The sequence below is a fragment of the Cheilinus undulatus genome, linkage group 11, assembly GCF_018320785.1.
Source record: "Cheilinus undulatus linkage group 11, ASM1832078v1, whole genome shotgun sequence".
NCBI lineage: Eukaryota > Metazoa > Chordata > Actinopteri > Labriformes > Labridae > Cheilinus > Cheilinus undulatus.
The window spans coordinates 42141047-42161495 of record NC_054875.1 but is presented as its reverse complement, the minus strand read 5'-3'; the positions used below and the strand labels follow the sequence as shown (position 1 = coordinate 42161495).

The 20449-nt window shown below is 38.4% G+C and overlaps 1 protein-coding gene across 6 annotated transcripts in view; it reads right to left on the bottom strand.

The window, feature by feature from the left end:
• The window catches only part of LOC121517425 (arf-GAP with coiled-coil, ANK repeat and PH domain-containing protein 3-like), a 125120-nt gene that overhangs the window by 25703 nt on the left and 78968 nt on the right, over positions 1-20449 (bottom strand). For all 6 annotated transcript variants that reach the window (XM_041799166.1, XM_041799167.1, XM_041799169.1 and 3 more), the window contains exons 7-11: positions 18933-18977; positions 18700-18795; positions 18088-18162; positions 12598-12609; positions 1715-1827 (exon numbers count right to left, since the gene is read on the bottom strand). In XM_041799166.1, the coding sequence (XP_041655100.1) occupies positions 1715-1827; positions 12598-12609; positions 18088-18162; positions 18700-18795; positions 18933-18977 (341 nt within the window). The remainder of the gene's footprint in view (positions 1-1714; positions 1828-12597; positions 12610-18087; positions 18163-18699; positions 18796-18932; positions 18978-20449) is intronic.

Genomic DNA, 20449 nt, shown 5'->3' with positions numbered 1-20449 from the left:
GGACTTTCTTGTGTTTTGCACTGAGGAGAGACTTCCCTCTAGCCACTGTGCCATAAAGCCTGGATCACCGGAGAGCTGCAGTGATGGCTGTCCTTCTGGAACTTTGTCCCATCTCCACACGGGATCTCTGGAGCTCAGTCAGAGTGACCATCAAGTTCTTGGTCAGCGCTCTTATTAAGGCCCTTCTCCCCCCCAATTGCTCAGTTTGGCCAACTCTTGCAGGAGTCCTGGTTGTGCCAAACTTCTTCCATTGGTGAATTATGGAGGCCACTGTGCTCTTGAGAGCCTTCTGTGCAGCCTTCCTCAGATCTGTGCCTGTCATCAATCCTGTCTCTGAGCTCTGCAGGCAGCTCCTTTTGACCTCATGGCTTCTGCTCTGATTTGCATTGTCAGCTGTGAGGCCTTCCACAAAGAGGTGTGTGCTTTTCCAAATCATGTTTGATCAATTTAATTTACCACAGGTGGACTCCAATCAAGGTGTAGAAACATCTCAGTGACACTCAAGAGAAATAGGAGGAACCTGAAATGAATTTCAAGTGTTTTTGCAAAGAGCCTGAATACTTATGTCAATGTGAAATTACAAATAGAGTGTAGATTAATGTGGATATTTTTTTTGACTGTAGCATCAGGCTGCAACAAAAGAAAAATGAAAACATGAATTGGGTCTGAGTACTTTCTGAATGCACTGTATAAGCTTAAGCCCACTCCAAGCTTAAGACCTGATACTATAGGAGATCAGCCTTATGGTAAAATAACATCTAAGATGACAGATGAGGAAGAAAACTGTCCTATTGTACCTGAAGCCAATGTTGTAATTGCATGCTGCTTCCAGCACAGCTGATACATATATTTTCTAAGTCAAAGGCATTGCATTTTAGTTTAATTTGATGCACAATACTGATGTGCTCCCCTCTTGTATGTCTTTGCATCAGTGATATGATAAATGATGTTATGTCACAGTACCCACAAGACCTGATAGGAGGATTAATAATCTAATCAATCAAAACCAATCCACTTACATAGCAAATTTTAACAACATTAAAATTCACTTAAGCGCAGAACAATGACTAAAACGTAGCAATCAAAGCACAAAATACACCAGGAATAAAACCATTATTTTAAAAAGAAATATAAAAGCAAATAAGAACATCATTAAATCAATAAAAGCAATTTAAATACAAAATAAACAGACATAAAAAACAATTAAAACCTACAAAAAAATGGATTATGAAAAGAAAAAGACATAATGACAGAGACCACACAACTCTCTTGCATCGTTTAAATCATAAGAATAAAAATAAGTTTTAAAATGTGATCTTAAAGTTGGTAATGTGGCAGATGTTTTGATTTCAAGCAGTAGTTTATTTCACTTGTTAGGAGTCACAACAGAAAAGGCTCAATCATCACAGATTTTTAAACCCAAATCTAAATCTTTAGGGGCAACAAGGGGAAGCTGATCTGCAGACAGAGATCGTGGGGGAGTGTCGATGTGCAAGAGATTAGAAATCTACTGGGTGGCTGAAGCATGTAAGGATTCCTAGATAAAGCTAGTACATGGTATCACATTTAACCTCCTCCACAAGAGGTGGGAGCAAATAAGTAAAGAATTAAGAATGTACTGTTCATAAATTTGGATGTTTGGGGTGCACTACAGGCAGTAATGTGATATACACACAGTATAACATTAGATAGAGATTATGATTGTGTTATTTACCTGTTCCAGGTCTTAAAGGCATTGCTGGCCCTCTTGAACAAGTAGCCCTCCATCACCACACCATTGGGAGCATCCACGTTAAACTCCACTTTAGAGTCGTCATAGGAAAAGTCCTGAAAGAGGAGAAAACACACCAGATTCACAGAATTAATCCTGATCGTTATACAAAAGCCTAACAGACCAGATAAGCATATTTTCTAACCTTAGAGGGATGAATTGAGACAAAAATACTCGTCTTTTTCCTGCAGTGAGGATGAATTTATGCTGTTCCTGGAGTACTGGTAGCAGCGTTTCATGTGTGCTGTACTGTACATACAGTCCATCAGCCAACGAAATCATTACACTGTGTGCGTGTTTATAGTGCAATCATGTAGAAACAGTCACATGTAGGTCCATGTATGCATCAGAGCTGCATGCCATCTCTACTGTGTGGCACAGGGACATTTCATAACTCAACAGATGTGAGTGTGACGCAAATTTATTACATAACAGACAAGTATGAATCATGAAATTAGCCTCTAAGCTTTGTGTGACTTCATATCACACCTAGCATTTCAGTGCTAGCACCAAGTGTTATTTTGGTTTCTTATGTTTAAGGCAGAGGCAGATGAAGGACTTCCGAAGGCACAGCCTTTATCTTTGGAGTTGAGTGTTTTCAGAAGAAGTAGGTTATGAATTAAGAGAGTCCCAAGACGGCGAACTAGCTCAATTTTAGAGGAAATGTAATATGCAGGGAACAGTATATCAACTTATCCAAATTTAATTTAAACCTTGCATACACGCCGCTCTGGGAAAGGACAGATCCTCCTGGCTGAGTCATTTTAAAGTGCATGTTAGAACACCTAAACGCACCAGACATACTGAATAGAAACAATATGAAATGTAAAACGTCTGCTGATTAACCCAAATTAAAGCGACTTTACATCATTCACTCTCCTGTTTCATAACATAGTGTGAGCACATGCAGCAGCTCCATTAACTACTTAGTGCATCTTTGAATAATACAGCGACTTACAGCTCTCCAAATGTCCCCTTTTTACTTGGAATAACACAAAGAAAAATGGTGCATTCCTGCACACATGAGGCACAGCGTTTCATTCACAAACCTTCATCCTGCCTCATATTTACCATAAGGAACATGCCGATTTTGGAAGTAAGAAAGTACGGTCATAAATATTTTGTAACAAGCAACCAGAGGGGAGCTAAATCTCAAAACGCCTGACACACAAAAAACACATCAATGATTTATTTAAAAAAAGATCCTTATCACTAAATCTAAAACTACTGTTATATGCCAAATGTAAAAAGAAGGAGGCCTCTTAAAAATTGGATTTGTTTCACTATAAATGACTGTATGAGTGATGCAGCCAAATGTGAAGACTGGAAAGAATACTGTATTCCAGTAAAAGTATCTTAAATTTGATAAAATTCTACTTACGTACAAGTTAAATTACTGCTTCTTGAACCTACTCAATTGAAAGTAAAATGAAAATTATCAACAATTGCTACTAGAACTTTTTATTCTAAGGGGGTTAGGTGGGGTGAAGAGTGCAATATGATTTCTCATTCCTGTGCAGAAATCGACATCAGGGTATGAACCAACCAGGCTGTTTCATAAAAGGAACATCTTCGTTATGCAGTGAAAGGCAACAGAAAGTCATTGATGTCAGGTGGAGTGATAAAATATTTATGGATTATTTGTTCGAGCCACATCCAACATCCCTAGACTAAGAGCAGTCATCGAAACGAGTATTAAAGTACCAATAGCAGACTGTAATTTGCAACAGTCGCACCTAGACGGGTTTTTAGGAGGACTAAAAGTTAAAACCATAAGTTTGACGAAAAAATAAAGCTGAATGGATACAACATGAGCACATTTAACAGCAACAGTATTACAGAAAATCAGACATGAGTGCAGCTTTGTTGCTGGATTAACCAGGATTTAGTTGCTGTCTTAAAAGTAGAGGAGTTTGGTAAGGGTGCAGCTCAGTGGGGAGAGCAGGTGCCCATAAGCAGAAGCAGTAGTCTTGGGATCGATCTCCAGTCAGTCTCTGATTGGGCTTCCCCATTTACCTTTTTAATAGATTTTAGTACTATTCTAGACTATTTTTGTAACAAAGATCCACATCTCCTGCCTACCAGTAACAAACCTGTGTCCTTATTGTGAGTTGGTTGATTCTTTGGGCTGAGGTAAATCCATCTATCCATTTCTTATACCGCTTATCCCTTTGGGGGTCGCAGGGTCCCCAGCTGTCATTGGGCGAGAGGCGGGGTATACCCTGGACTGGTCACCAGTCAATTGCGGGACTGACATATAGAGACAGACAACCAGGCACGGCCAATTTAGAGTCACCAATTAACCCTATGAGCATATCTTTGGTGGTGGGAAGAAGCCGGGGTACCCGGAGAGAACCCACGCATGCATGGGGAGAACATGCAAACTCTGCACAGAAATGCCCAAAACCAGAGACCTTCTTGCTGTGGGGCAACAACGCTCACCCATGCACCACCATGCAGCCCTGCTCAGGTAAAAGTTAATGTGAAAATCATTTAAGGTGTTAGACCTCATCCCTGAGTTGCCACAATCTAGCCCAAGATTGCAGGTTTGATTCCTGATCTCAGCGCATGTTTTGTGCTTGTCTTCCCCCAGTCTCTCTCCCCATATTTCCTGTCTTTCTACAGCTATCCTATCAAAATAAAGGCAAACACCCCCCCCACCCAAAAAAGGTAAAAAGCCGACAAGTTAGGTTGGTTAGTTTGTGTCAAATTTACGCAGGTGCCCGGGTTCATATCTGGCTTGTGGCTCCTTTCTGGCACCCCCCCACCTCCACTCTCTCTTATCCCTGTTTCTGACTCTATTCATGGTCCTCCTATCAACATAAAGGCATATAAAGCACAAAATATATTTTGAAAAAAGAAATTCCAGGATTTGACTCCTGTCGGAGTAAATGAAACTGGAGTAAACTGATCTTTTTAAACCCATTTTAGAGTTGGGAGACAAAAAGAATTTAACATTATTGAAGTAAACGCTTAGTGTATTCATATCATCAAAGAAAAACAAGTTAAAAATGTATTTTTGAAGAAAAGATGAACAGAATCAAGAAGTTTAGCAGAAATATGAAGCAAATCCAGTCATCTTAAACAACAGAGTTTTAAACTTCTATTTTAAAAAAGGCACTGTTTCCTCCTTTTTATCACACGGCTTAAATTTGCAATGGCATGACCCATTAGTGTGCATTAGTTACAATTATTCTAACATGTTCATCTGTTTCAATGAGAAATGCTGTGCAGATGAAAGTAAAAATGGGAAATCAGTGAGAGAAAAATAAATAAAAAGGAGAACTTCACTTAATTTTCAGCAATCATAAAAACGAGCATTATTGAGACAGTGGGCAACTGCTCAAGTTTCAGTTCTAATTCTGAATCTAGCTTCCCTTATCATGAAACTAAGGTTTTATCATGGTGTTAATGGAGCACAGTCTCCCTTCCTTTACAGCACAGTGTGCAATTTATCCCACCACTGCAGCTCTCCCTTTAATTTAAGTGAAGAGCAAAGGGATCATTTGAATCATCTGAAATTCACACACAAAGTAGTGCATATAATAACCATCATCTCAGTTTCAATCAAAATAATTTAAATTAACAGGGTGCTGCTAGTCCCATAATTATGCAACTGCATCTCAAGTACTCCTAAATTCAAATCTGATTCAAATCTGGCCTCTTGCCCTCATGTCATTCCCATCTCTCTCTCCAGTTTCTGGCTTCACTGTTCTCTCAAAGTCTAACTTTTATCCCTCCCCCTTAAATTGGAGCACTCCCTTGAAACAGACTTACATGGGTAGTGGTGAAGTCACCCCCTAAAAAACAGGCTGACCCTTTAAGCTCCTGATCCGACACGACGGCAACACTGGAAACTTCCGGGGGAAAAGGGTGCATTAGAGTGAGAGTGAGTGAGTTTTCTGCAGACATTCAGCTGCTTCCACCCTCAAATTCCTCAACCCACTTTACCTCACTGTTCGTGGATTCATGACTTGAGATGTATTTTAGACTCACAACAAAGCTGGCTGGTCTTTACTGGCATACAGGCATGATAAACACATGCATTTTTTAATGCCCTTCTAAATGACAATGCCGATAGAAACAAGCTTAACTATGTAAACAACCAGAAAATATGCAGTGAAGTATTAAAGATCCAATAAAATGCAAATCAACCCACCAAGCTGTGGTCCCAGCGGCACAGGATCTTCATTTTCAAACGTTTAGAGTGCTCCAGCAACATTTAAAAGCACAAAAACAACCCAGAATTTTCAGAAAAATCAGCTCCCTTACTCCAGATCCCTCAGAGTAAAAGCATCCTCACTCTCTCACTGCAGAAGTGCTCTGCCTAATTCCAGCACTGACATGTGTGCCACCTGCCTGCTGCCCTGTGAGCCTCCGGATTAGCACTGATTACCATACAGCTGCCAAAGTTTCCACAGCAGGTTTCTGTGGAAGAACACACTGACAGAGAACTGTAACTGCTCTCCACCAAGGACCAGCAGCGCTGCTTTGACACCTCAGTGACCGAGTGTGTTTGAGTTTTACAACTCCCCAAACACACACCTCCCCTTGCTGGAGGAGGTGGGAGTTTCTGTCCGCTGTTGACCCAGGAGGAATCTCACTGGCAGGCTGCCCAGAGCACCAAAGACATAAAACTTAGGACTTTATTTACCATCGGCAAATACCGCACTATCATCAGGGAACTTTCCTGGATACCACTAAAGGCTTTGCTAAAAGGTGATACAATATATATATCTCAGATTTTTTTTCTAGAAAAATGGATGCCTCAGTACCAAAATTATAAACTTTCATATAAGTCTAGCAACAAACAAACACTGAAACCTGTTTGATACCACAACAACAAAAATACAAGTCCTGGACCCTTAATATTAAGCAACATTTTAATACAGTTATCAAATGTTGCAGACAAACTCCTGCACACTGTCCAACTTTTACAAAAACAGCTACTCTGTTTGAGTTTACTAAGTGTATTTGTATAAAAACATTGTACAAAATAACAAATATAAAGCTAATCAGTCAGGAGAGAAGAAACTGTGATTTTTGTTTTTCTTGCAGATTTAGCTTACTCAATTATCAGATCTCCATTATCTAAATCATTAATGGTATCATAAAGTACAGAAGCTTAAAGATCTTTGATCATATTTTCAACCTAAAATGAGGGAGAACTATCTAATTGGCACAAATATCTTGGAAACATTTAGAAAAATCAGTGGACCTGAAGGGGAAATCACGTGCAGTTTTCCTTCCATTTTGAAAAACTACTGCTACAATATTACTCTAATCACAAATACAATTGCAATGTCAGGCTGTGCATTGCATAAAATACTGCATTTATTTTTGTACTACTTATTCCTTAAAAGGTTTACAAAAATGCCCGTAGAAAGGCTTTTGAGTTTACAATACTGCTGCTTTTGCACTTTGTAGGAGAACCTTTATTTAAAAAAGAAAAAAAGAAAACTTGTACTTTTTTTGGAAACAGTAAGTTATTTTAAAAGCAGTACTGTAAAAACCTCAGGTATTGTATTTTTTAACATTATCTCTGCATTTTCCTTGATAAGCAAGCAAGTATGCTCATGAAACCATTAACTGTTTGTATTATATCATCATTGCAATCCCAATATTGTCCAGTATAATTGTACAAAATGTTGTCAGTGTATTTCAGCAATTTAGATAGTAATCAGGAGTTTGCTTACAGGTCATATGATTACAAACTAGGGCTGTAAGCATTAACGCATAATCGTGATGCAATAGGCCCACAATTAGTGCATTAAAAAGCATGCATGCTTTATTAACCCTTTCTGCTCACTTTGGTTAGGACACTGCAGTGTCTCTCTGCAGCCACAGTGATGTCAAATAAATCTACCACTGCCCTTTAATGCCTCATTTCTCTTAAAAACCTCACAGCTCTGCTCCTTGTGATATCAAATATTTCTTGCTTCCTGTTTCCTTATTTCCTTTCTGATTCATGACAAGTTCCTTTCTCTGTGATTAAGTTCATGTCATAATCTTATTTCTACCTTAAGTTTGAGTTTCAAAATAAGAGCAAGTCTGTTTCCAAACAGAGAGTTAGTTAACCTCAATTTAGGACAGTATTAATATTTCAAAGTAAAACAAAAACTGTTTTAAATGAAAAATTGTGGAATTTAACATTAATACAAAAAGATAAAATCACAATTAATTTTTGAAATTCTGATATTAAAATCTGAAGTCCCTTAACAACACTTCTTACAATACAATTTCTCCTAAACTGAATACATTAAATGATAATACATGATTATTCCTCATATGTCTGCAATCTTGGCAGTATGCAGGAGTCTACCTGCAATTTTCGACAATTAAAAGCAATAAATTGCCAAATATTAGGCCTTTAGGGCTTCTGTTTTTGTTTCTGTGGGATCAAACAAGTATAAATACTAAGTAAATATGACGATAATCCCCCATTTAATCTATTAATTCAATTAGATTATCATCTGGTCAATAAGCATGCTACTGTTAGCTGCTGTTGCTGTGAACCTTTTAGCATTCTTTTTTTTTTTTTTTTTTATATATTCATTTAATATTATTCTCAACAATGGCCGGATGAAGTCATAAGAACCATACAAGGTTTTTGTTCTAAGACAACATAAACTATATTGATAGAAATGATACTGGCCCAACCAGTATATTGTTTGATAATATATGGTCATATCTTAAAGACTTGACATGTTGCCAACCATGAATACCAGTTTCTTTTTAAAAGGAAGTGACTTGAAAAGAATGAAAACTTTAGAATAATTACATCTATTTTATAACACAGTTGCAAACTGCAGTTAGTTATTGGCAACATTTCAGTACCAATGTGATTTAGACAGTGTCTTGTCTGCATATTTTGATCACTGACAATGATAAACGACCCAAAATCTGGAGACTTTAAGACTTCTACTTTTAGTTGTTGTGGTATCCAAATAGATATGATGTCTAAAGTTGACAATCTGATAATGTAATCTGGTATCATCCCTCCTTACAACTTCAATCAACCCTTCAATCAGTAAGAAGTCAGTGCAGCTTACCTTTAGCGGTCAGATGCCTCTCCTCTCTGATCTCAACATCTCAAACATGAGAGTGAACACTGAACACTACCAGCAGCTCTGGCTGGTACTCTGCACTCTCTCAAGCAACCGACAACAAAGATCATCAATCTTTAATGGTGCAACGTCACTCAGAGAGAAACTGAACATGAGTGAATTATTGAACAAGCTGGGAAACAGAGACTTTCAAATGTTTCCAGCAAATACTTAAATTGTTACTGAAGCATGAAGAAGAGGAAGAGTGGATGATGAAGACAACATGTTGTGAAGTTTATCCTCTACGTGCTGCAGGTCGGACTAAAGCACTCAAACCAAATGGTGAGCCCAGTTGGCTGCACTGATTACTCAATCTGTTGTGCTTCATTCTCTCTGTGTTTGGTAATTACACTGTACAAGCTTTTGTCTGCCACAGATCAGCTTTACACCTTCATCCTGTTTTGCATCACGTACGTACGCACGTTCCTGACTGACATCTGCTGCCACTAATCCTCAGCACAGGTCAAATGTAGTACAAAGTTATAGGAGCCTAAAAACTCTAAAGTCTTCTTAAATACCATCCAAACATGCAGAAACTCATCATAAGGTCAAGTTACAAGTCTGCAGTTTTGTAAAGGACATATGATAGCAATATGGAGGGACATGCGACAGAAAAACGACCAATCTTGAGATCAGACAGGATCAGCTTAATACTTAAATTAAAAAATGAGATTCAGCAAAAGTCCTTGGGAGAAATGTGACACAGGTCATAGGTAGGGACACTCTATTTGACTAAATACAGAATAAAAAAATGCACTGATATAGATAGACTGATATTAGATTAATTGAACTGTCAATTGGGATTTTTTTTCCATATTTATTTATTTATGGTAGAAGTTTGGCACAACAAGGACTCTTCCAAGAGTTGGTCACTCGGCCAAACTGAGCCATTGGGGGGAGAAGGGCCTTATTAAGAGAGGTGACCAAGAACCTGATTGTCACTCAGACTGAGCTCCAGAGATCCTGTGTGGAGATTGGACAAAGTTCCAGAGGGACAGCCATCACTGCAGCCCTCCACTCATTTGGGCTCTGTGGCAGAGTGGTGAGACAGAAGCATCAGGTCAGTCCAAAACAAGACATCCCGTTTTCAAGTTTCAAAAAGCACCTGAGGGACTCTTAGGCTGTGAGAAACAAGACTCTCTAGTCTGGGTGTAGAAGGGACCATAAGATCGACAGGTGGATTGGTGCAGCATCTGCGGTATTGCAGACAAATAGGGAAGGCAAAGCTCTCATTTTACCAGTATATCTTTGTCCCAGCTCTCACCTATGGTCATGAACACTGGGTAATGACTAAAAGAATAAGACCGTGGATTCAAGCGATCGAAATTAGATTCCTCAGGAGAGTGGCTGGGCTCAGCCTTAGAGACAGGGTGAGGAGCTCGGACATCCGGAAGGACCTCAAAGTAGAGTCACTGCTCCTCTGAATCACAGGAGCCAGTTGAGGTGGTTCAGGCATCTGATCAGGATGCTTCCTGGTCACCTCCCTGTGGAGGTCTTCCAGGCACGTCCAGCTGGAAGGAGACCCCAGGGTAGACCCAGAACTCACTGGAGGGATTACATCCAATCTGGCCTGGGAACACATCAGTGAACAGTGTAGCATGCTGGTGGCAGCATCATGCCGGGGGGGTGTTTTTCAGCAGCAGGGAAAGAGGCTTGAGGTCTTCTGAAAAGTTTTGATATCAACAACCATTCCTTTTGAACAGAATCACCAGGTTATCTGCTATGCAAGTTAGCCTCTTTGTTAAAGGATTAACCGTTAAGAAAGGTCGATTATCAAATAACTGTACCCATTAAGGTTATAATACTTTGGGATTTTTCTTTAGTTTTTATTTCATTTTCACTTTCTATGGTCAGTTTCAGTTTAGTTTTAATTAGTTTTTCCTGTTGGTTTGTGAGTTTAGTTTAGTTTACACTTTGCAAAAATGCTTCGTTTAAGTTTCGTTTTAATTAGTTTTAGTTTTGGGGATACATGTCAGGGCTGGGTGAAGATCAGACATTTTTAAAAACAAATTCAAACAGGCTACTCTTCGCTTATCATTTTAATTATTTAAAGATGATATTTGAATACAACTCTAGACATAAAACTACCACTGTGTGAAGTCTTAACCAATCGATTCAGGCAATTTTAATCTCAATTTTACACTGCCCAGACCTAGGTGTTGATGCCAGTCTGTATGGTTGTGTCAGAGGCTAAAATTAAGGATATTTTGTCTCTATTTGCATTTTATTTCCGTTAGTTTTGTGAGCACATGATACAGTTTCGGCTTAGTTTTCATTTTTTGGATAAAACTTAGTTTTTATTTAGTTTCAGTTAACTAAAATGATTTTCAAATTTTAGTTTTAGTTATTTAGTTAGTTTTAGTTAACTATAATAACATTGGTACCCTTTCTATCTTTTTTATTTTTACCTGCAAGCAAAATATATTTCATCTTGAAGCATAGTCAAAGCTGGAGATGAGAGCTGAAGCTGGTATAGAAGCTAACTGGAAAAATCTTTGGACTTTTTAACTGAATAAAAAAATAATCTTAGTGTTCTAGTCTGTATTTTTTTACCTGCTTTTCTTGTTGTCATGCTTTGGTGATATATATTATTCATGCAATAAAAGCATCATTCTTTCAGGGTTTAACCAATCATCCATCTATCTTTGGGCTGCTGAAAATAATGCAAATGCTTCATTATTTTACTGTAGCAAATACTGAAAATAATCAGTAGTTATAAAACCTAGTGTAAATGGTTTAAATGCACTTTCATTATGCATGTAGTTCATCTTACATGTCAAATTAATTTAGGTCTGGTTTTACACTGTAATATTTAATGTGGAGTTTTATGAATAAAAAGCACTTTACAAACTAAACTATCTACTCATTTTTCACTACAGCGTCTATCTGGAGCAAAAATAACACTGGTGACGCACAGAGGCAGCATGTAGCTCTGCCCTTATGATGCTAGTGTAGAAATATAGACCAGCAGGAGGAGCCTGCAGCCACAGACAGGACTTCTCCATTAAACCTGCAGTTAAAAATGAATGTTTCTGGCATTTAGATACTCTCTCTGCTCCGTGTGCCCAGCCAGCGATAGTGACAGTCCGTCGATGGGAGTACTTTAACTCACTTTCTGCTCTCCTGGTTTTATCCCTTGTACTGAGTAAAGGCTGGCCTTCTTTTGTCCTGTGTAAGTTTACACAAGGCTTATTGCACATGCTTTATGTAGTGAAGAAGCCAAGAAACAAGGGAGGAGAAATCTATGTGACAAAGTACAGCGGGGTGTGGAGAAAAAGGAGGAGACATAGAAAATACAATCACATTCTGATGCTTTGTGCATGAATGAAGGGCAAATATTCTATTTTATATGTTAGATTAAGGAGGATTTTGTATGTAGAGTGAATAAGCAGCTCATGAAGGACAAATAGAGGAGTTAAAAGTCTAATCTTCATGCAGGAAAAGCATCCTTAGTGGTCAAAAAATCTAGGACACTACAATTACCCATTTGCAAACCAACTTGGGTGTTTCTAATTGTTTTGGATAAATGATTCAGGATGCACTTCAGCTCACCCTCAAGGCTTCTGCAGTCTGGCTACAGCGTGAAGAAAACTTCAAAGGGGTTTGTTAATGTACGGCATCAATGCCCTGCTGCAGCTTCCACCTCACACTCAACCAAACACGATGTTTTTCACATTAAAAACAAACTTCAGATGAAGAAATAAACAGAGGAGTACTCACCTGCAGGAGCGTCTGAGAGGAGATGGTGGCATTGGGAGCATGAAAGAAGAAGAAAACGCAGGGTTAGACAAGTTTAGGTGGGGATAATGCAATAATCTTTTCAGGTTCAGTGCACCTCAGATTATCCTGTTTACTCGTCCTGCAGATCACACTCCAACAACAAAAACATCACCAACCTGCGGCTACAACACCTTCTCACGCCTTGCTAGCGTTAACACAGCTTTAACATGTGACTTTGTTGATTTATCTCATCATACATGAAGCTTAGTGTAACAGCTCTGTCAAAAACAGATCAATAACCGGCCACACATGTGACCCAGCCGTGCCTGAAACACACAGACTGGAGCAGCGCCTGGAGGGAGAGCGCTGACCGGAGAACTCTGACAGATGGTCACTGATCCCGGGGTACAGAGGAGCCAGACAAGGGCCCCGCTGAAAAGAGGGCTCTCTGAATTATTAAAGAACAACAAGATGCCAAAGAAAGAGGGAGAGAGGGAGAGGGCATCCTACATTTATGGGTTCTATTATAAGGGTAGCGAGGGTAGATATACAGTTTATTCATAGAGACGATGCACTATGAATACATTATATAATACATGACAATAATAGGATGAGTACCAGAGCATCAAAACAAACAGCAAATGCAAATATAGAAAGTGAGTTTGAAAGAAAACAGTCTTAGTTCTTGTGGTTTGTAATCTAGTTTAATATTTTTCCTGCTGAAAAACTCCAGTTGTGCACTTTTGCTCTACAAAAGTCCTTCTGAATAACTACATATGTGAACTTTTAAGGCTTATGTCATTAGAACTACATAAACACGGATTCCCCTGAAAAGTCTAGCTAAGAATTGAGAACTGATGTCAAGGAACTTTACTAGCACGAAGTCAAGCTCTGCCACACAATTGAGATCAGCTGATATGCAAGCCCTCATCAGCTGACAGCCAGCTGTTTTATCTAAGCACACTATTGGCTAATCCAGCGGTTTTCAACGTTGGTGTCAGGACCCCCTTGTGGGTCATAAGACACTGAGAGGGGGTTGCAGATGTCTTTAAGAAACTAAGAATATTTTTGCACAATTTAAGCACATTTTTGTTTCTTTTTACCCATTTTTTGCCACTTTACACCAAATTTGCCACATTTTAACTTGTTTTCATCACTTATTCTGGCCAATTTTTGCCCCTTTTAAATAGATTTTTGCCACTTTAATGCCATTTCTGCCACTTCTTAATCAAAACCTTTTCTGCACATTTTTTCTATTTTTGTCACTTTTAAACCTGTTCTACCACATTTTATAGATAGCCTTTATTGTCATTGACACACAGTACAGTGTACAGTGTTTATTGTCAATAAAACTAAATTTCACTATTTGCCATGCCCATTTTTGCAAGTTTAAACCAATTTTTCCAACTTTTTAATCCCATTTCACCACTTTTTCCATCCATTTCTCCCACTTTAAAGTAAATATTGACACCGTTAACCCTTTTTACCAGTTTTATGCCCCTTTTTGCCACTCTAACCTTTTATGCCACTTTTTCCCTTTTTTTGCCAGTTTTATTGAATTTCTGCAACTTTTAAAATCCCATTTCACCCCCTTTCCACAATTTTTTGTAATTTTTAACCAATTTTTTCTGATTTTTAAAAAAAAGCGATATACATTTTTAAGATGTCTATATACTATGGCACAAACAAATAATAAAAAAATGCTTTGATAACAGTGGCTACTATTCAGGTTAAAAAAAAGTGTCTATCCTAGATTAATATTAAAATGGACCATAGTTTTGCCGATTTCATGGCTGGGCCTCTGTATCCCCCCTTTTGGACAGCCTTGTCTGCACATGACTAATCTTGTTTTTGCATGGCTGTGGTCTACTACCTTCAGGTACAGTGGGGGTCCCCAGTCTCTGGCACCTTTATTTTTGGGGGTCAAAAGCTATAAAGGTTGAGAACCCTGGGCTAATTGCACTCACAGTGCCTTATTTAATCTGCTGTAGCCTGGCTTACTTCTACTGCTCCTTCTGAACGCTGCTTTTTACAACCCTCCTCCACCCCAGCTCCTCCTTTATTCTGCTCCTGACTTAATCAATGTCATTCTATTGTCACTGATGCCTGGTTTGCTCTGGGTGTTTTTGGTGCTTCTCTTTTTTCCTAAGGCTTTCTTTGTAGGAACAGGAAGGGCAGGAACATGGGCCGTTCCTGCTTGATGCTTTCCACGTATGCTCATGGAAGGGCAGGGGGATCCCAGAACAGCCAAAAATAAAATAACAGTGAAAAGTGCAAATCAATATTTAAATCTACATTTGTTCTTCAACTTCCTCCACTGTTCCCTTTGAGCTTTACCTGGTTGAGTGCAGGATGGAGTCATAGAGTCGGAATAAAGCCAAATTAACTAAATTGGCCATTGACTTCACCCATCATAAATAATCTAATTTCTAACATGAAGGCTCATTTTTAAGCCTTTTTGCCAGGGTCTATCTGCTACAAAGTTAGGTAATTCTATTTTTTAGTAATTGTTACCAAGCAAGATTTTTCATATTTTCACAAGTACAGCGTCATTCTGTGGGAAACACTGGCATCATTGCAAAATCTCTTTTTGAGAGTCCACTGAGCTAGTGCTTGCATCAACATTTGCCAACCCTCTGCTTTCCAGCACCATTTCCCTCAGTTTCTCCAAAATCTCAAAACTTTCATGGCAATACAATCAAAATGTAGAATGCTTGTTACCTATAGTTCCTCCTGGTCAAAGATAGCGTGATAAAACAAACATTAGCGTGCTTGAAAATGCTCAGCAAACTTCATCGTCAGCGTTAAAGTGGCTAAGAGGCTCCTGATGATAAATCAGCACATATCTACAGTAGATAATGTGCTAACCATCAGCAGACAACAGTTGGGATAAATAAGTCTTAAAAACAATTAGTTCCACCTGATTTAATGCTTAAATCGATGCCTGGACGCTGTTAGAGGGATTAATCAAACAGTTCCCAGCTGCTCAGCTCTAATCCCTCCACAGTCACAGCAGATGTACGGGGATAAGAGGCCAACTGGAGCCTGGGGGTGACACATGAACACATTCACACCATGCTGGATACAATCAGGTGTGTAGCCAAGAAAAACGGCATCATCTCATCGAAATAAAGCCTGTGTGCTGATGAAGAGTAGGCTGCTCACGGGAAGGAGTTACACAGGAGCAATGAAGCAGTATCAAAGTTCTTCAGATGTTAAAACTACAAAAATTAGGGTTTCCTGAAGGAAAGATTCCATGTATTATGATTAATTAAATCACCACACTACTGATACAGAAATGCGGAAGAAAACAGACGTGTGGTGATTTAAAGCAGGGCTTCCCAAAGTGGGGGCCACAGCCACCTAGTGGGCCCTGGAAGTACTGCAGGTGGACCATGAGGGGTCATTTGAAATAAATAAAAGACAAAAACAACATTCTAAAATTTGAAGTCATGTTTTAAATGATTGAGAAGTAGAAGTGGCAAAACACAGCCAGAAGATTTAACCACATGTCCTTTTTTTATCATTGATTTATGTCCAATGTACAGAGCTGGTGTCATGGTTTAACTGGTGTTGAATTAAATGATGACACTCCTTGTACTATGCTCCTCATTTCCTGGTTATGAAAGTTTATGAGTGCCTTGATATTGATATAATTTTAGGAAAGAGTTTCAACATTTCAATGTCTCAACGTTTGTTTAAAGAAGTCAGTATCAGGATAGAAAATAGAAATGAATTTGCAGATGTCTGATCAGGCAAGATAAATAGTAGGGGCTAGCTAATTGTATTTGGTGACTCAGACAACACTTTAGTAACCTTAATGGCACTAAAGTGAGTTTCTGCATTGAACTTTTCCTATTCTGAATAAAAATTTTGATTTTAAGTTTAATTTAATGGTTTTGGGAAGGTTTTGTTCAGCACCATAACATTTTTGGGCTTTAAATGGGGCTATGCCATACTTAAGATTTGAAAAGCCTAGTTTGAATACTCTAAAAATCTTAGTTTTCCACCTTTATTAAGATAGGAGAGCAGATGGTAGCTAAGTTATTCATTCATTTAAAACAAAACAAAGCCAGCGAGTTAGTTCTGTCAATAATCTCGAGCGCAATCATTCACACCTGACATGCATCTTAATCAAATCACATGACTCACGTCCTCCTAAATTAGTGGACTATTTAAGCTGCAAGATTTCTGGTCTCTTCCTCTGCTCTGCCCTGGATCAGCACTGTGCTCTCTCCTTCAACCCACCTCCACCCCAGCACCCACCTGTTGGCTCCGACTGGGGGGGTTTAAGCGGTTATCTTATCACTGCTCAAATTCTGTATATAAAATCTGTGAGGAGTTTGAGGAGCCTGACACCAAACTTACTATGTTGCACAATAAATGCTTAAACAACAAGGTGAGATTATTGGCTGATATTTTAATAATTTAAATTTCAATCACAATGTCATGCTGTGCAATTACATAATTGCATAAAAGGCTGAAATCATTTTTGCATCAAGTAAAAGGTTTACAAAAATGCATTCAGAAAGGTCTTTAAGTTTACAATAGTACTACTATTGCACTTTATAGAAGTACCTTTATTTTCAGTTTTTCTTCAACTTTTAAAAAATAATATGAAGTTAGTTTGTAGGCAGGGCTGTAAAAACTTAAAGTTTTGCTTACTTTAAGCTTTTTAACATTTGTATGGTTTTAGTTGAGAAACTCACACCTTCAAAACTATGGTTATTCTCTGTATTTGTCTTGATATCCATACAAGAAGACTCATTTTTATCATTTATGTATATGCAACATTATTGCAACTGCAAATTACAATATTGTCTAGTATAACAGCAATTGCACATTTTAACCAAATCATGCAACACTAGGCTAAACCATGCACCTAAAATTATACTTTTAAAAGAAAAAGATTTTGTAATGTATTGCAATTGTGAAAGAATACACAGATACAAATTTGAGAATGTAAAAGATTAGATTTGTTATTTTGGCAAAGTTTACTGTTAGAAATTACAGTGACTGTTGCAGCAGCTCCTGTAAAGGGAGCATTCATCCTCCCAGATTTGTACTGTTACCTTCAGGAAGCTTTTATAGAAACTGCATGAGTAACGGTATCTCCTGTAGCAAAGTGGATTTAAGATAGGATCTTATATCTTATCCGTGTCTCCTTGACAAAAATAAGCACTAGTTAAGACCAAAAACTTTCTAATTAGTTTAAAAAACATTCTGAGAAATAAAAATAGCTTGTCCCACATAGTCAGCTCTGACTGAGGTATATTTCCTATAGTCATCTTATTCCTGCGCCTGAGTGAAGATACAAATCAAACCTTTTAAGTCGGAATAATTCCCCTTGCACTGCACCATCAAGGTCTCTTCAATATTCCTCTCAAAGTATCATTATGAACTTGTTGTACTCTCTGCAAACTTGCTTCCTTATAGTTTTTTCCATGTATATTTCTATGATGGTCAGTTTAAAGACAAAAAGAAACTCACCCTCTGCTGAATGGTTGCATGTTTGTGCTCCATCTCCCTTTTCTCCATGGCCGAGTCTATCACCAGCTGATCCAGCTAAAGTCCAGCACAGACAGATAAAAAATGAGAAAGAAGCTCAGTGTTTGTAGAAAATAAAGGATTAATTTTGCACATAAATACCCCTTACATATGCCTTCTTTTCAGGCACTATCAAAGAGAAGAAGGGTTCAAAGAGCCAGACTGCAGTGCCTTCCATTCATTAACACTCAGACTAGCAGCCCACTAACATGTGAGGTCAGGGTGTTTGGTAAAGCAGCATTGATTTAACAGCAGTTAGCCGGCTGTGACACATAAGTGACCCCAAAACAACACGTGAGATAAATAATGGTCTGGGTTGAAGAGAAAAAGGGTTTATCTTTGTAAAAACACAAAAAAAAATCAGATCCAATTGAATCAAATCACAGGCAGACACCCAAACATGATAAGAAGTCACCTAAATTTAGATGGAGCATTACACAACTGCTGCTGTCAATAGTTCACATCAGGACGAACACAATCCCAGCCAAGACAGAGTGCTGGAGGAAATAACACAACTCAGCTCACAGAGAAGATGAAGATGAAGATGAGGCTCACCTCAGCAGCCAGTTTCTTCATGTAGGGGTCGAGCTCATCCAGTAGGTTGTAGCCCTGCTGGAAGAGAGAGTACTGGGCGTGCATGAACGACAGCATCTGAGTGGGACAGAGACAATGATTTTTTTTTATTCTGCAGTGCAACAACCAAGAGGATAACTTTTCTGTATAAAAAATATATTTGAAGATTTTCTTAGATGTAGTTTGTATGCATTATTGTGTTTGCATTCACTTACAGCATCCAGAATCTCAAATTTCTTCTTAGCTTGAAGGACGTTGATCTGTGCAAAAAGAAAAACAGATTACTAAGCCAGCATTTTTCTATCTGGACGATAGTAGGAATGCCACAAGAAAAGAGTACTGTTATGACTAAAAATACATTTATTTCAGTCAGTGTGAACCCCCAAAATAAAGATGCCAGGGACTAGGGACCCCCATTGTACATGAAGGTGATTGAACAAAGCCATGCACATTGAAGAACAGTCATGTGCAGACAAGGCTGCCCATAAGAGGGGGATAAAAGGGAGAGCTTTCTGGGATCCAGCCAAACTGGGGGCAGCATGGAGTCAGCAAAATCATGGTCAATTGTAAAGTTAAGCTGTGATATCCATGTTTTATATTGAACCTGAATAATAACCTCTCTCATTAAAGCAACAAATACCTTTTTCGTGACATAGTTTATAGCCATCTTAAAAATGTAAATGCCTTTTCTTAAAAACAGAATCAAAAAGGGTAAAAACATCAAAAAAGGAGGTGGAATAGGTGTGAAATGGAGCGTAAAAGCAGCAGAAACATGTCAGAAGTGTTGGAAATAAGAAAAAAGTGGCAAAATAGCAAAAAATTGCAAAACAGGGTTATTATGGCAAAAAACGGGCACACAAAGTGGTTAAAGGGGATTAAGAAGTGGGCAAAAGTGGAAAAAACGTGTAGAAAATTTGGTGAAATGGGATTTAAAAGTGAGAAAGTGTTTAAAATGTGCAAAAATGGGCATTACAAATTGTGAAATAAGGTTAAAATGTGGTTAAAATGGGCACAAATGAGCACAAATACTGGTAAAAAGGAGTTAATAGTGGAAATAATTGGTCACCTGAAGGAAGAATAGATGGAAAGTAACAAGAATTGTTTAGAATTGGCAAAAAAAGGCAGAAAAATATAGTGAAAAGGTTTTAAAATTGACAACAATTGGTTTAGAGTGGAAAAAAATTTCTAAAATTGGCAAAAATTGGTGGGAAAAAGTAATGAAAATGGGTTCAAATTTCGCAAAATTGGTCAAAGGTGGCAAAACTGTGTGAAAAAGAGGCAAAAAGGGATTCAAACTGTGCAGAAATTGATGAAAACTGGCAAATACCAGTAACAAGATTGGGCAGGAAAGTTTTTAAGGCATCTGACGCCCACTTTTAAGTGTCTCGTGACCCCCAATGGGTTCCCGACTCCCACATTGAGAACCACTGCTCTATATGAACAGGGAATTAAAGAAGTGTATTTGTCAAATGATAAAATCCAAAGTAAAAGCTGACTGAATGTTATGTCCCTGCTGCTGTCAGGAGTTCTGACATTTAAAACCCCGCAGGCTAATGAGAAAGCTCCCTCTAGTGGGCATGTTTTCCTTTTCTAACTACATCACCATCAACCTTAATTTGAGTTTATGCTCACAAACACAAATCACAGCGTGTCTCATTATTAGAGAACAACACAAGAGGGGAAAACTTAACACACATGCTGCTAGAGCAAACATGGCCCCTGCAGCATTTCC